The 16,472-nt window shown below is 29.8% G+C and overlaps 2 protein-coding genes across 2 annotated transcripts; one reads left to right on the top strand and one right to left on the bottom strand.

Moving 5' to 3' along the window:
- Positions 1-3,482, bottom strand: LOC112766450 (uncharacterized protein At1g66480). The gene is made up of 2 exons (XM_025812352.2): positions 2,674-3,482; positions 1-333 (listed from the first exon to the last, which is right to left on the bottom strand). Exons 1-2 carry the CDS (start codon positions 3,244-3,246, stop codon positions 265-267), a joined length of 642 nt encoding a protein of 213 aa, XP_025668137.1. The 5' UTR covers positions 3,247-3,482; the 3' UTR covers positions 1-264.
- An 8,040-nt stretch (positions 3,483-11,522) lies between these two features.
- On the top strand, positions 11,523-15,252 carry LOC112766190 (uncharacterized). The gene is made up of 7 exons (XM_072222475.1): positions 11,523-12,240; positions 12,810-12,851; positions 13,132-13,184; positions 13,311-13,366; positions 13,444-13,510; positions 14,424-14,609; positions 14,941-15,252. Exons 1-3 carry the CDS (start codon positions 11,953-11,955, stop codon positions 13,174-13,176), a joined length of 375 nt encoding a protein of 124 aa, XP_072078576.1. The 5' UTR covers positions 11,523-11,952; the 3' UTR covers positions 13,177-13,184; positions 13,311-13,366; positions 13,444-13,510; positions 14,424-14,609; positions 14,941-15,252.
- Positions 15,253-16,472: the final 1,220 nt, after the last annotated feature.

Below are 16,472 nucleotides of genomic sequence, written 5' to 3'. Positions count from 1 at the left end.
TTGCTAACTAGAAAATCAAATGTATTGCTACCAAATTACCAGTAACATTGAGGTACAAATTCGAACAAGAGATTAACCTTCTAAACCACTATATACATACCCCTTTTTTTTTGGTTTTAAATTCATCCATATAAATGCTCTCACATAGTGATCCAAGTCACTACAGATCCTAGAACAAAATTAACATGCTTTTTCATAAGCATTGCCATGTATATATTTTAACTACAAGAGAAGGAAAAAATATTGCTATTCAAGCTATAAATACTATTGTAAAGTAGTTTCCTCTCCATTAATAATTTCTTCATTTTGGATTGGACTAAAACTCACTCGTTTCTGCAAAATACAAGATTCAAGGAAGAAAATTAGCATAATTACTATAAATAATTAACATTATTAAAATATTTGATAGTTAAATGTGAATGCAAGTATTTGATCAAAAAAGAAAAAAGAATTGTTAAGTGTGACTTATTAATTAGAAAATGAAATGTATCGCTACCAAACTACAAGTAGCATTGATTTTTTCTTTCCTTTGATATTTTCATCTCTTTGTTTTCGGGATATCTTGAATTTTGAATACATCCAAAGTCAAAGTCTCCAAAAACACATTATTTAATTTTATAGGTGTCTTGAGAAGTAAACGAGGAACAAGTGCACATGCAATGTTATACAAATTGGGAACTTGTTCTCCAAATTAAATCAAATGCATTCACATAAATTTATCAAATAAAATGGAATCATTGCCCTAATGTCATGTGGTACACATAAGCCAATATTTTGCTTTATACATATCCAAGTAGACACCATATATAACAAAAAGATATAATAATTGGACACCAAACATGTAAGATGTCATAATGGTTATTGATCAACCTTGGTTTATTAATTATATTTTTTGGGCAGAAAATAAGCAAGGATATGATATGGTTCAACCTAAAATTAATGAGATCTATCAATTGACTTCCATTTCGGTCATTCTTAAATTAATGTTTTAAACATCTTTTCCATTTTAGGGCGAGGCGTTAACAATTTAAGAAACCTCCTAATTCACCTAATTAAGAATTTAAAAAATGTGTACACCAAAGTACACAACCTACCAACCATTTCTCATAACTCACCGTTTTTTTAATGATATATCAATTTCAAGAGTTTGTTTTTCTTATCACAAAATTGTTTACATAAATGTCCTGTTTGTTATAGACTTATAGGTAAATCGTAATTGATACTTGCTTTTTACTAGATATAAAATAAATCGTATTGAAGAAATATTTTTTTTATCAAAAAGATAGAAATATTTTTTTTTAATTGAATATGGGGAGATTATGTCATTTGAGCTATAATTTATTGACTCATATTACAGATACCTTATTTAACACATTTTTAAAAAATGAATAAAGCGCAAAAAATTTAAAAGAAGAAATAGAATCTATATATTTGCATGTAAATCACACACATTTGTTTTTATTCAAGTTTTCCTTTTAAATTTGATTTATTTACTTTTTAAAACGTATTAAATAAGGTATTTTCAATGCAATTTACCTTATATTTAATAAATAATATGTATCTATTGCAATTTATATATAAAAAACAGATGATAGGAGAAACACATTATTAATTTCTCTTTAGTTTAAATTGAAAAAAAAAAAAAAACCATTTGAAACCCTTCCAATCGAATGGAATCTCAACTAATTCACATTTGTTTGCGCTAGGAAATTTCATCCCTTCTTCACACTAAGCGATAAACATCTTTCATTATTTAAAAAGAAAAATGCACACAATAGTCAAAACAAAAAATCTAATAATCTAAAAATATTAGTAATAATTCTGTTTTCCTTTCACGTTACCATCAGCAAGGTTAATTAATCCCGCTTTACTTCAAAATATTGATGAATTATTTTATTCATTAATTTATTTATTATTATAATTAGATATAGATTATGTTAATAAACATAGAAACAGAGAGAAAATCAAAGCACATAAATTCAGCAGCAAGAAAAGGATGGTATCTAAGCAAGCACATGGCATTCCCAAATGTCACATCAGCATCAAGCAGCGCCTAAATTAACGCTCATGATTTTCAAAAGAAAAAGTGCCAAACAGATAACGCGCAAATTCAAATGATTTTCAAAGATTCCAGAATGTGTGATTATCAATATCAATATTATCCAATATTATTTTATTAAATTATGATTTATGAATATTCTTCCTTCTTTTTTTTTTTTTTTTTTTCATTTACGTGAGAATGAATTTAGTATGGATTCATGAATGAATATTTTGAAAAGTTTTTCATGGGGCGATGAATGGTACTTCAGATATTCATATTATAGTGTTTGACTTTGATTATTACTATATTAGAAAAATCTTATGTAGTAAGACATGACCTAATAATTAATGATAATATTAATTTTTCGATAAACTATATTTAGGCAGTATCATGGACAACATATTTTTATTTAACCTCTTATAAAATGAGTGTAATTAACCTAATTTTCTTATCATCTCTAGATCTGTTAAAAATAATCTCACAAATATATTCACCGTTTAAATGTATAATCTAAAATTATATGCGTATATTATATGATCTATAGTTTCATTTTCATCCAATTAGTGTCACCATCATTGTTAAAATTCATATTAACGTTACCCTAAAAATTAAATAAAGAAAAGAATACATACCCCGCGTGGCTTGTTATTATTATTATGTTGATGTTGTGCCACCTTCACACCACCGTCCTCTGCGGCGGCACCGGCCATATACATATTCATGATCTTCTCTGCCACCTCAGCACCGTCGTTGTTACTCTCCTCAATCAACTTCTCAAGTTGGGCCTTGGGCAACCGCATCCGGACCCTAGTGGGCCCACCATTGATCCCCGCTTCAGGTCTCACGAGCGTGAGATCCGAAGCGGAGCGTTTGGAGAGCGCAAGAAGCTCAAGCCTTTCTTTTGCGTTGATGCCACGCACGCCACTCGAGCGTACCCGTCTAGGAAGCCCGTCGGACTCTACTTCGGGCTTAACCTTGGGTAATTCAACCAAGAAGTAGATCTTCTTGGGCTTTAACGACTGGTCGGGGTCAAGAGGCTTGGCACGTAGGCCGAAGTGCTTAACGGCTTGGGAATCAAGAAGAACGTGACCTGGGTAGTCCTTTACGACGTCGTTTGCTACTGCCGGTGTTTTCAACTTAAAAGTCTCGCCATCTATCTTCATAACCTTCGCCTTCTTACTCCTTATTCCTATTGTGTTTCCCATCTTTAATTTAATTTAAATAAATTTGGTTTGGTTTTGCAAATTCTTGTATTTGGGGTTTTGGTGGGAGGGAAAAAGGGATTTGGTGTGTTTGTTTATATAGTGGGAATACGGTAACACGGTGGACGAAATCAAACTTGAATAATTACAGGGTTTGCACGTGTGAATTGGTGGAAATAGTTTGTTAATTGCTGTGGAGGTTCCGTTGTGAAAACAAATCATGAAGGGTATCTCTCTTTTTTTACATGAAAATTCACTCACATTTATTTTTACATAAAAAAATTTAAAAATTTAGAAAAGAATAATGAGAGTTATTTTTTTTAACAAACCTATTTTTTAATTAATTAATTAAAATTGATTTTATTTTTAATTAATTTTCTAGTAAAACTACATGTAAAATTAATTGTAAAAAATAATTAAATTATAATTTAATTAAATTTATTAAATTATTTAATAATTTTCAACTAGTTACGTTATATAAAGACATGTGTAGGGGAGTATTTACTTTTTGTATTTAGATATAGATATGAATATGTTAAACTGTTAAAAGACTAAAGAGTTGGTGTGGGAAAGTTTTGATTATTATGGCATGGGGACAATTTTACTTTAGTTGTGGGGTTAACTAAACTAAAGTTGTCGGGTAGTAATTAAGATAAACTAATTGGGGTCCTCTTAAATATATTGAGAAAAGAAGAGAAAGGTGTGGGCTAGCCTTATATTCTTTTCATATGTTTGTCTACGTGTACAAGAAAATGATGTTTGCGGATGAGATGATGATGATGATAAACATCTGTGAAAAGTAAATAATAAAAGCCTAGGAATGTTTTTATTCAATTTTTATGACTATCAGTGTGAAACTCATCTTTAATTAATTTAAAGATAAAGTGTGTTACAATCAAATAATGGATCTACTTCAATTTATATTTGTAATTTATAGCAACTTGCAATTATCCAAATTCCAAAGTATAATTCAACTATCATCAAGCTAAGCACCCTAGCCAGTCTTCGTAATATTTTCTACTTGTTCATGTAACTAATTATTAATGAATTACATTAATTTTTTTCGCAAAATTTTAATAAAATAAAGTACGACTATATCCATGTCATTTGTCAACAAGCTATAATTCAAATAACACAATCTCTTCGTACTTACCTAAAAATAAATTAAGCATTTAAGTCTCCCTCCTAATAAAAAAAAAAAGTACTATATCAATTTTGGGGGCTTCCCATAGACTTCTAGAGATTAAGCACGCCATGAACATTATATTGAACAAGATGGAGGACAACTCTATAAATTGGATAAATTAAAGCTACTTTAACTTTTTCAACTTTTATAACCTCTTTTTTTCTTTTTTTAAACGATAGGTCATTCATATTCATAGGTGCGTGCCACTGTCGGATATATCATATTAGCTTATGTCACTTAATTCTATCCCCCACACCCCTTTTTCTTTCAGAATTTGAGATAATGTTTTTTGTTTCCATAGTTTCTTTTCTTTAATTTTAAGGCTTATTATTATGTGTTTTAATTCTTAGGCGCAAAATTGAATGTGTGGAGTTAATATTTAAAATGGTCTATAATTATATATAAATCAATTTAGTTTTTAAATTTTTAAATTTATTTTTAAAAATATTAATATGAATGAACTTGATTCTTTCGTCAATTTTTTGTGCTGACATGTTAATTTGTCACGTACATAGTATTTAATTGTGGTATATTAGTAAAACGTAATAAATTAAAATAATTAATTTGAATCTTATTGATATTTTTTTACAGAATAAATTAAAATACTGAGTATTTCAGAAAGTAAATAATTGACTCGCATGTAACTTTTTAAGAATTAATTTAAGCATTAATATTATATATGCAATTTCGGTATTCTATTGAAAAATAATGAGTAATAGATAAGATATGTAGTTGCTGCACCCAATATTAGTTGTATTAACAATATATATATAACAAAATGGCATTGACCCTTGCTCAATTGGAAGCGAAGTCCTCTCTAGCTAGACATCTAACTACAGGGATATGTTTAAATTATGGTTAAATTACTCTAATGATTTTTATATTTCACTATTTTAAATTTTTATACGTTTTTTTTAATTAGATTCTTACTTTTAATTTTGTAATTATATTTTTTATCAAAAATAATAAAATTAATAGAATATTTTTTTCAAAAAATATATAATCAAATATTTAATTAAGTTTTTAATTGTGAATATATTTAATTTATAAAAAATATTTATTTAATTTTAATATTTTTTATATTAAAAAAATCTAATTACAAAATTAAAATTAATATAAAGACTTAATTAATAAAACAAAAAAAATAAAAAAATTAATTATAAATTTAATAAAATTATAAAGACCAACAACATAATTAAATTTTAAATTAATTAATGTCCCAAATATATAACTAGCAATTAACTAATTAAAAAAACCGTACTGTATATGAAAGTATGTATGTGGTTGTCAAAATGCTACTACTACTTTAGCTGCATGGTCAAAATGACTCTGCCGCATGAAACAAAATGTTTAAATACTAAGAATCTAAGATGTTTGAATAATAATTCATGGAAATGATGATATGAAAAGTCACAATATTTTATCGTACGTAACTTTTTAAGCCTAGTTAATTGGCAAATTAAAAAGATCGTATCTTTCAATTGTTTTAACTTTTAAGTCAAAAAGTAACTACTTATTATCATCAAACACAAAGATATAAAATTTGGTTAATTAATATAAGGGGCTGCTATAGCTAGAGAATAAAGCTTTAATTATTTCCTAAAGTTTTTGGAATTGAAAACTTTGTAGAAGTAGTTTTCATATCTAGAAGAGGCATTAATTATCGATTGCTTTAATTTGTTTGAACTTTGAAGATTTGAAAGATCTATGTATCTACCAACTAAGCTCACCTTATTAATAAAGAGGGTTTGTGATTCATAGATGTTTGTTATTATCAGTTGTATCATTAATGGAGCTATATATCCCAACCTAATTATAACTAATCTTTGGGTCATTCAATTCCATTTGCAAAACGTGGCAAAGAAGAACATTATTATTATTATTATTATTATTATTATTATTATTATAAAAGAATGATAATGATAGATGGCAATTATAATAAAGTGAACTACAAATTAAAGGAGACATGACTAAACTTTATAAAGAGCATAGCAAGAGAAAAATTAAGGAAGGACCGCAACAATAGAAGGGAGTGATCCTCTCATATAATCATATTGATTTGTTTCATATTAATCTATAATTAATATATATGTGTGTGTGTGTGATCATTGATCATTTATTTAAAAGACAAGGCTAATTAAACGAATAAATTAAACATGTGTTAATTAGAGATAAATAATAATAAAATCATATAAAAATGATGCATGTGAGAAACCTAGAGTTCCCAAATAAATGGAGTGATCATAGAGATGTTGAGTAGTTAGGAAAAAGCTAAAAGTATAACCATCATTAAATACTATAATCTGGTAAATAATCTTAAAGATCAGATTTGTGGGTCTTAAATATATACTTTATTTTATTTTTAAGTGTTAAAATTTTTGAAAGAAAGTATTATCAAGTTGTTGGCTTTTAAATTAAATAAATTAAAAAATAACAAATTATCATATTTTCTCATCTATTCAACATTATTAACATACATATATGTCCTATTTTTTAGTGCAAATTAGGTATTTAAAAAAAATCAATTCTTAATACGATTTCTGTGTATATTCATAAATTACTCTATATATATATATCACTGTAATTTATCTATAAATAATAATATATATCATAATAATATTGAATCAGGATAATAGAATAATGAGGCGATTTATTTTTTTTATTTAAGTAAAAAACCCTTAATTAGTTGTGACAAAATCATTTATCCTTTTTGTTATTGGATTGCAGCGTGGACTGTAGCAACTGCTATTATTATGTCAACAAGCTAAATAGTCCAAATATTCAGGAAACGAAAACGGTGCATAGAGATGAGATTAGTCAAAAATGAAGTGCAACTCCAAATTAAAGTGTGGGTCCACACTCCATAGATAATCTATAAAACCTACTGAATTATTCATAACATGTTACAAATAGGATTAATATTATATTTTAATATAAAATAATCACATCCTGTATGTCGTGTAAATTTTAATACATTGAATTATATTGATTTAATAGATGTGTAAAATTAATATATCCCAATGCATGTCAATAAAATTTGAAAATAGTTTATGACTGATGGATACAATTTTTGTGCTTGATACTAATTTAAAATGATGAAATTAAATTGAATTGAGTAGAAATTCAAAAAAGTGTCAATTTTCCAATTAAGAAGGTGATAAATTCATTTGATTTTCTTGCACCTTGTTTGAAGTTTGAAGTTTGATCTTTGAATAAATTAGGGAGTCAACAAATTTTCATGATAGAAAAATGAATGGCATATGAAGGCGGCAACATAGGCTAACCGTTTGTCTTGGTCCAACGTAATAACTGTAATTGTCACAAAGAACGTTCTTAATTGCTACTAATTGCTTGTTATATATTCAGTTGAATCCTTCTCATGCATACTAAAGTTGCGTAGTAATTCATCTCAAGTTGTCATTGATAGTGATTCTATCTTATCTTATTCCTATCAATTGGGTCCCAAAAAGGTTCTACTAACTTATTGCATGAATGTCTATTTTTGAATTCAATTTCACAGAGAGCATATGAACTATCCGAGACTCAGTTCTTGTGCCATTTATTATTATTATTATTATTATTATTATTATTATTATTATTATTATTATTATTATTATTCAAACACATATAACTCGAAAATCTAGCTTTCGCTGTCTCTGTCGTGAGGACCACAATATATACAAAATTTCATATCATACATACTTAAAAATTATAACATCCTCCTTTTATATATGAGTTCATTCGGTCCATCAATATTGGAGAGCAAAATTTATCCATTCTCTTCATAAACTCCTTGAAATGATTTAAAAGTGAACTTATAAAGTTTGGTTACGTTGGCTATGTTATATATATATATATTTGAAACGCTATATCAGAATGTTTTAATATTTATTTTAATTAAAATTTTATTAATTATTAATATTTTGTTTTTTTTTATTGTACATAAATTTATTTAATAATTAAAAAATGAAATATATACACAAAAGAAATTTTAGTATAAATTTTATTTTTGTACTTTTACTGCAAAAGCAAATCCTATTTTAGCCAAAAAATATAACTCTTTGAATGGTTGCATATTTAGTTTAGAAGTAATCACTACAACATTTTCAGGTTGAGGCAACACTTTTGAACCTAAGGCAACGTTTTTGGTCGGCGTTGCATATGCAGCCGTTGCCTTAGATCAAGGCAACACTTTTTTGTTTCAAAAGCAACGCTTTTAAGAGCAACACTTGGTAAGTGTTGCCTTTGGTTGAAAAACAACAACACTTTAAAGGTGTGTTTGAGACAATACTTTTGCAGTGTTGTTTCTTCTCTCATATTTTGGTCACCACTAAAAAATATTGCCTATTTGCAATAAAATGCAATTCTTTTACGTGTTGCTTATAAGTTGGAATTTGCAATCCTTTGAAGTGTTGTCTATTTGCAATAAAATACAACTCTTTTACGTGTTGCTTATAAGTTGGAATTTGCAATCCTTTGAAGTGTTGCCTATTAGTTTTGAATATGCAACCCTTTAAAGTATTGCTTTTTCTTTTGGATATGCAACCTATACAAGTGTTGTTTTTTCTTTTGGATATACAACCATACAAGTGTTGTCTAATATTCAAAATATGCAACTAATAAAAGGGTTGCCTTTTTTATAAAAATAAAAATTATTTTTGTTATAAAAATATAAAAAAATAAAATTTACAATAAAATTTTTTGTTCATACATGTGTAATTATTTTAATTAATAAATAAATTTGTGCATAATAGAAAATAATTATAAAAGAGACAAAATAACTAATAATAAAATTCTAATTAAAATAGTTATTAAAAAGTTCAATTAGTATTTCAAATACACATTCATCAATAATTCTCAATAAAATAATAAAATTCTTGTCTAACAATAATTGTCATAACAAAATAGTAATTAATATTGATCAAAAAGATGTCAATCTACTTGCATATTTTATATCTATGCTTGACTTTGTTGGAACAATCTGATAGTGTGTGGATCCAAAATCAGTGCCAAATGAAAGCTTTTCGGTAACATCAGAGTAATGGTATGATAAACTCAAAATCCTCTTGCCTCCACTGAGTCCAATAACTACTGCAATAGCCATTGTTATACTCCCCTAATAACTATGTGCGAGTAACATCAAACTTCCCTATTAAGGTAATAATTCTTAACCTGTGTCAGCTGAAAATACAGGTGTCAGAAAACTCCCAAATTGTTCTAAGTTCTAACCATATAATTATCCATAAAATAGCAAAACAACACTAATAGAATAAAATCAAAGGAACAAAATAATTCAGGATCCATATACTTCAATTTTTTAGTGTAGAATCCATTGAAACAACTTATAAAGTTACAGCATATAAAAGCGGAAGTTCCCAAATGAAAAATAAACACATAAATGAATTGGGGTTTAGTTAAAGTTGCATTTAAAAAAAATTGAAACATAAAAGGTGCAATAACGGAAAATGATGCATGGTATGTGTTTGATGAAGTACCTGAGGAAACTGAGAAAGAGAAATGCAATTCAGAGAATGATGATTGCTCCAAAAAAAAGTATTAGCTTTGTAGTTCTTATTTAGAATCATAGAATCAGAAGGAACAAGCTCACAAGAAGAGACTTCACTCACATAACTGTTTGGTGTGGAAGGAAATAACGTTGCTGCTATATTAGATTTTTCTCTTTTATTTTTTAATGATTATTCTTTTATTATCACTATCATATAAAATTAATTAATTTATGTTTGAGAGAAAGCAACAGAGAAATAAATGACTGAAACATAAATTTGAAGGGAAAAAATGAAAAGATAAAGATATGAAACAACTCCCTTGACAATTTCTGCTATTCCTGCGAATGAAACAGCAGTTACTAGAGTCTGTTGCAGTGACAACACGCATCACTCCCCAACATAGCCACATTATTTCAGCAATGAGAAAAAAATTTTCTTCCTTACAGTAGCACAACGCTACAAAAATAAGTAATTAAAAAGGAAAAAGAAAAAAAGATGATTAATTAAAAATAGCAAGAGTGTATTGTAGAAGCCACCATGAAGTAAGATGGCAGAAGACAGAGAAAGCAAAGGCCAAAAATGTTGATAGTCCATTTCCAATAAATGATAAATCACAAAAGTTACTGCAAATTTTTTTGTTATACCTGGTCATCATTTTGGATCACGAGTTGATGAGGAAGGACGATCGTTGCCATTCGGACATTGCTTACTATTTATATCATGTGTTGATTCCTTGGCTCGTAATAAAGACTGTGCTTCATCAATATTTGTGCCAAGAGAACTCTGTTGCAAGAGAAGCTTCACAAGATCCTCCAAACTTTGGACTCTGTCTTTTGTCTCATGAAGTTCAGTTTTCATTGAACTTATAGTCTCTGCATGTTGTTGCTTAATTTTAGCAATTTTCCGTTCTTTCTGCAGAGATGTTTTTGTGATTATCCTCCCATAACATCGAGCTCTTCCTGGTTGTTCTTTGCCAAATACTGCAGTAAATACTTTCTCGGGAGTATCTCCAGCTTCTTGGTGGCTCTTAAGTTTATCCTATTAAAAGAAAACATAACAATTTTAGCTTGTTCCACTCACTGATTCTCATGCTTCTTTCCAAACACAGCCTAAAAATAAAGGTGTTATGTCATGGCTATTTCCTCGGTTCAAGAAGAAGCATAGCAAGAATGTGATGATGAGTTCCCCAAACAGAACTGAATCTGAGGAAGTTTCTCAAGTTCTTAAGGACATGTCACTACAAGAAAAATACCCATTCAGCCACACTTTTTTTAAGCTACATTTGAAAAGCGTAGCCTATTCATAGAATAGGCTACGCTTTTCTCAGTGTTGCCTGTTTTTTAGAGAAAAGGAAACACAATTCTGGCATCATTTAAAAAGTGTAGCCTTAGATATTATAGAAATCACTTATAAAGCGTAGCCGTATGTTAATATCTATGGGTACACTTTTATATCAAAGAGAGCGCTTTTTAAGAGTAGCCTATTTATTAAGTTTTGGTTGCACTTCAAAAGTGTTGCCTAATATATCTAAGTGAAATGTCCAATAACACTTAGTAAATTTTTTGAATTCCCCAAATGATACATGCGTACAAACACTTAGCCAAATCAGAAAACATAACCCTTAGCCACTGAAAACATAACACCCCCAAATCAGAGAAAGGGATCGCCATCACCAGTCAACACTCACCACTCACCACTCACCATCTCCACCAGTCACTCATATTCGTCACTCACCACTCACCACGCCATCACTAGTCTTTATCGTCGCTTCTGTTCGCTGCGCTCTCACATTAGGTAAATTTTTCCCCCTTTTCGTATCCATTCAGCCTCACTCACGCACTCTCATCCTCCCTCAACTCACACACACGAAAGAGAAGAAATCAGAAAAGGGGAGCACAGGAAGAAGAAGAGAAGAAGAGAGGAGAGGGGAAGGAAGGAAAGAAACGACGACGCCGCATATGGCTCCACCGCTGTCGAGCGCCGGTGAAAGAGAGCTCGAGGGAGAGAGAAAACGCGATGGAGGAGAGAAGAAAGGGGTGCTTGGTCGCCGCTGAAACTCCACCGCCATTGCTAGGGCTTCTTCCACCGCTATCATCTCCTCAAGATTCAGATTCCCTTCTTCTCTTGCATCAATTTCTCGTTCCACGCTATCATCTCCTCTCTCCCCGCTTTTCAGATCCTCATTCAATTTCTCATCATCTCGTTCTTCTCGCCATCATATCGTGGTCAAAGCCACCGATGACTCTTCCAACCTATCCGGTGATGATCCTTTTCGATCTTTCCCGTGGTTCCAATCCGACTCTGGTAATCTTTCCTTCTTTTTCCTGAAATTTCATTCAAGTAGCTGGATTTTCCTTTCACTGATTGTTGTAATTGAAGTTCATTTCAATTGCGGAATTTGATTCTGCAGCGCTAGTTGTGATTGTGCAAGTTGTGAAACATATTTTTGTATATATAATATTCAAATGTGTGTGTTTTTTTAGAATATTTGAGCTGAAATCTTGAAAATTAAAATTAGTTTTTGTTGAAATGAAATGGTGGAGCTTTTGCTTCTTCTTTTCGATGTTTATGTGCTCTAAGTTATGGTTATTTTGTTTCTTCAAGGCCTAGTGATTTTGCTGCTTTAGTTGAGTTAGGTATTCTTCAAGTATAATTTATAAACTTTCAGAGGATTTTTAGGTTATTGAAGGGTGCAGTGCTTTTTGGATTCATGGCATTTGGTACTTTTTAAATTTTAATTGATCGATAACTGAGATTGCCTTCATCAGAGTCTGCATTTTGGAAAATGATATACTGCTCTTTTATGCTGATGAGATTTATTTGCTAAGTAAAATGATATGCTGATGATATACTGCTCTTTTGGACTGGTGCAGATTGGAGGCTCCATCACCCCTCGCCATGTTAGCTCTTCAGATGTATGATTTTATTATGCAATTTCATTAATTTTTTCTATAATAATTTATTTAGGTAAAAAAGGTGACCCTGTCAGTGCCGTTTCGGTTCTGTTAACCATGCTTGTTGGTGTTGGGGTTTTAACTTTTTAGGATTTATATTGGATTTATCTTGGCTTTAAAGAGAGAAGACCTAATACAAAATTTACGAAATCGCTTAGGAGTTATTTGATTTGGTTATGACTTATGAAAACACTTTGTTGTTGAATAGCTTAATATAAACTGGTTTTCTTTTGTGGTATAGGTAGTACCGAAGACTATTGGAAAAGATAGGATGCTGCTCAAGTAATGGATCAGGTTGAGGACTTGTGTTTTCTTCACTTTGCATCGATCTGTAGAATTTTTCTTCTACAAAATTCCTCAGCTGATTAAGAATATATAGTTATTTTGTTTACTGACATGATGGTGTTTGTGTTGTTGTAGTTAGTATGGGAAGGACTTGGACTCGGAGGAGGGACAGATGTCCGAAACTGGGGCAGGTAGAATGATAAAACCGATTGTGCTCTTTTGTGTCTAATGAATTTCCATATGAACTGCTTCTTTCCTTGTTTTGCAGCCTGGTTTATCAGGCTATTTCAATAGCAAATAATGCATGCTGGGCTATTGGAGAACTTGCAGTTAAGGTATGTTAATGTTATGTGCTACATTCTGATTAAATTTTGTAGAATTGTATTGTGGCTGGAATCTAATTGGCTTAGTCAGAGTTATGTGCATAATGTAGTTTTAAACTGTTAGTTTCAAAAGCCAATTAGGACAAATGGTTCTGCTCTTTGTGATTGCTATTTGACTGTTATCTTTTAATTTTCCACTTATATATTTTTGTCTTATGAAATTTTTTTGTCTAAAACAACACTTGTTGGCACAATTGACAATAAATGTATGAATTTAACTAAATTTAACTAAATGTACCCACCGTATATTCACCTGTTGGCACAATTGACAATAAATGTATAAATTTAACTAAATTTCATAAACAGAAAGTTTAACTTGTTTCTTAAAAATACTTATTTGTAAATGTTTTACTATTCTATTCTATTTGTGTTTTGAGGGAACTTTTTTAAGTTGGGATTGGGTTTTGGAGTGTGGACGGGAATTTCCAAAGGAGGAAAAGAAAAGGCTGAAAAAGCAAAACCTTAGCTTATGAGCATGTGAGGGAGAGGACGACTTTCTCACTTGATAACTCAAAACCGATCATATAATCTTAATCATGAGTCACACAACATGGCACTTGGCAAAGAGATGCTCATTCACCACATGTGACACCTTTTCTTGTTTATTGCTTCTGTCCCACGAATGGTTTCTGATTCATTCAAATATGTATTACATAAGGATAACCAAGAAAAAAAAAGGGAATTTCACTTACCATGAAAAAAAAAAGATAGAATTAAAGCTCAATCTATTAATTCTGGAAGAAAGCTCACTTGATTTAATGCTTGTTGCTTCTTTCCCTCAGATTATGTTATGCTAGTGTATAAGAGAGAATATTAATTTCTCAAAGTATGACAAATTAGTTGGCAATGCTTGACTTTTTTGCAGATGATCACGAGATTTCTGAGCACAAGGAATGTGTAGCAGCTGTAATTTTTGTGTGTAGAAGTAGAACCCACTACACTAGCCACTAATATCGGATTGCCAAGAAGCTCTAAAGAACAATCGTAATTAGGAATGTGCCTTAATAATACTATTATGAAAATCTCACTTCCTGTTATTAATTAGTCACAGGTACAGTATAGTACTTAATTACTTATTTCACATTTCCAATGGATATATATGTGTGTATATATATTAATGTAAAGTTGAGCGTACATATTAGGAGGTTAATAAAAAGAGTAGTAGGTTTGGTAAGCTTTCACTGCTATATCTTTATGCCTTTTAGGATGGCTGTGAATGCTATAAACAATGCTTGTAAGAGATATTGGCATTTGGGATTTGATGAGTTATAGGTTATTCTTTTATTGATGGGGTGATTCTTTTGTTGTTGCCTGTCAAAGTTGCTGCCTTTAGGCTTTATAAGTTAAAAAAGAATTCACTTGGTTGCTGGAATTGATTGCAGATTTGAGTTATCTTCTGTGGTCACCACATTTTAAAGCAACAGCTCAAAGAAAAAGCGACAACTTTAAAAGATGAACTTGGAGACATGAAGGCCAAACAGTAGCAACAAGAGGAAGAGATTCATGGATTGTGGAATATGGTTTAGTTATTAGAAAATACTTATGTAAGATATAATATTTTAGTTTTTCGTAGAGTATTAGTAGTAAATTTTAAGTGGTCTCTTGCTTATTTTGATATGACTATGCTTAATTTGGTGTGAGATGTATGAATATTCAAAATTAATTTCATTTTAATACTTTTGGTTCTTTATAAATATATTTTGTTTACAGATAATTTTTATTATTTAAATAAATTTAGTATAATTTTATATTTATTTTTATTTTATTTTATTTAATTCATTTAATTAAAAATACAAAATTATATATGTAATTATATTATTAAATATTATATTGTACAAAAAATTATTGAAATATTATATATATATATATATATATATATATATATATATATATATATATATATTAAAAATTAAAAAAAATAATGAGGGACCTAAGGCTACACTTATATAAAGTAGCTATAAGTATGCTATTTGTTACGTTTATAAAGTGATGCAATAGCCTTGAAAAGTGTAGCCTATTCTTTTGAATTCTGGTAACCATTAGTGCTGAAAAGCGTAGCCTTTGGTCCTGGACAGCATCACTTGAAAAGCGTAGCCTATTCCCAAACGCCAAAAGCGTAGCCCTTGGTGCAGGAAAGCGTAGCCTTTGAGAATAGGCAACGGCTGAATAGGAATCACCCCAAAAAGCGTAGCCGTAGCCCAAAAAGCGTAGCCGTAGCCTAAGGCATCATTTTTTTTCACTTTTGGCTACACTTTTCAAGTGTACCTGAATGGGTATTTTTCTTGTAGTGTGTGAATAGTTTCAATTGAGACACTCAAGAGGGAGTTAATGGAAGCAAATGAGAGTAGGGATGCAGCATTAATGGAAGTTTCTTTTATGTTTCAATTTTTGACCCCATCATGTATAGCCCTTGACAAATTCAAAGCATATTAAATCACTATAAATAGACTCTCTTTGACCCCAAAGAAAGTTGCAACATTTTGCACAAGGACATAGAATTTCCTCTCCTTGAGGATTTCCAACGGAGTAAGCATAGTCCAAGAATCTATTGACGCCGTCTCTAAACTCTTGGCTATGTCTTGGTAAACTCATCCAGTTCTTGGATGAATCCTGGGAAAACCTAATTGTTCATAGTGATATTACTATTAAACTAAAATTGATTATGGTCTTAAACACCAGCTAAAAACAATTTTCTTTTATCAAAATGGAATCTGAAACTTACTATATATGAACGGTTGCTCAATATAAAATATATAAAAAGAAATATTAAAAAAATGCTTTTATATTTTAAAAGAAATATTAATAATTCTTTTATTATTCTAAAAAGCTAACTAAATACAAACTAATCATAATTCTTTTATTATTCTAAAAGAAATATTAATAATTACTTTTGAAAAGATATATTTTAAAATAA

The sequence above is a fragment of the Arachis hypogaea genome, chromosome 17 (genome assembly GCF_003086295.3).
Source record: "Arachis hypogaea cultivar Tifrunner chromosome 17, arahy.Tifrunner.gnm2.J5K5, whole genome shotgun sequence".
Lineage (NCBI taxonomy): Eukaryota > Viridiplantae > Streptophyta > Magnoliopsida > Fabales > Fabaceae > Arachis > Arachis hypogaea.
This window is presented reverse-complemented; position numbering and strand designations above follow the sequence as displayed.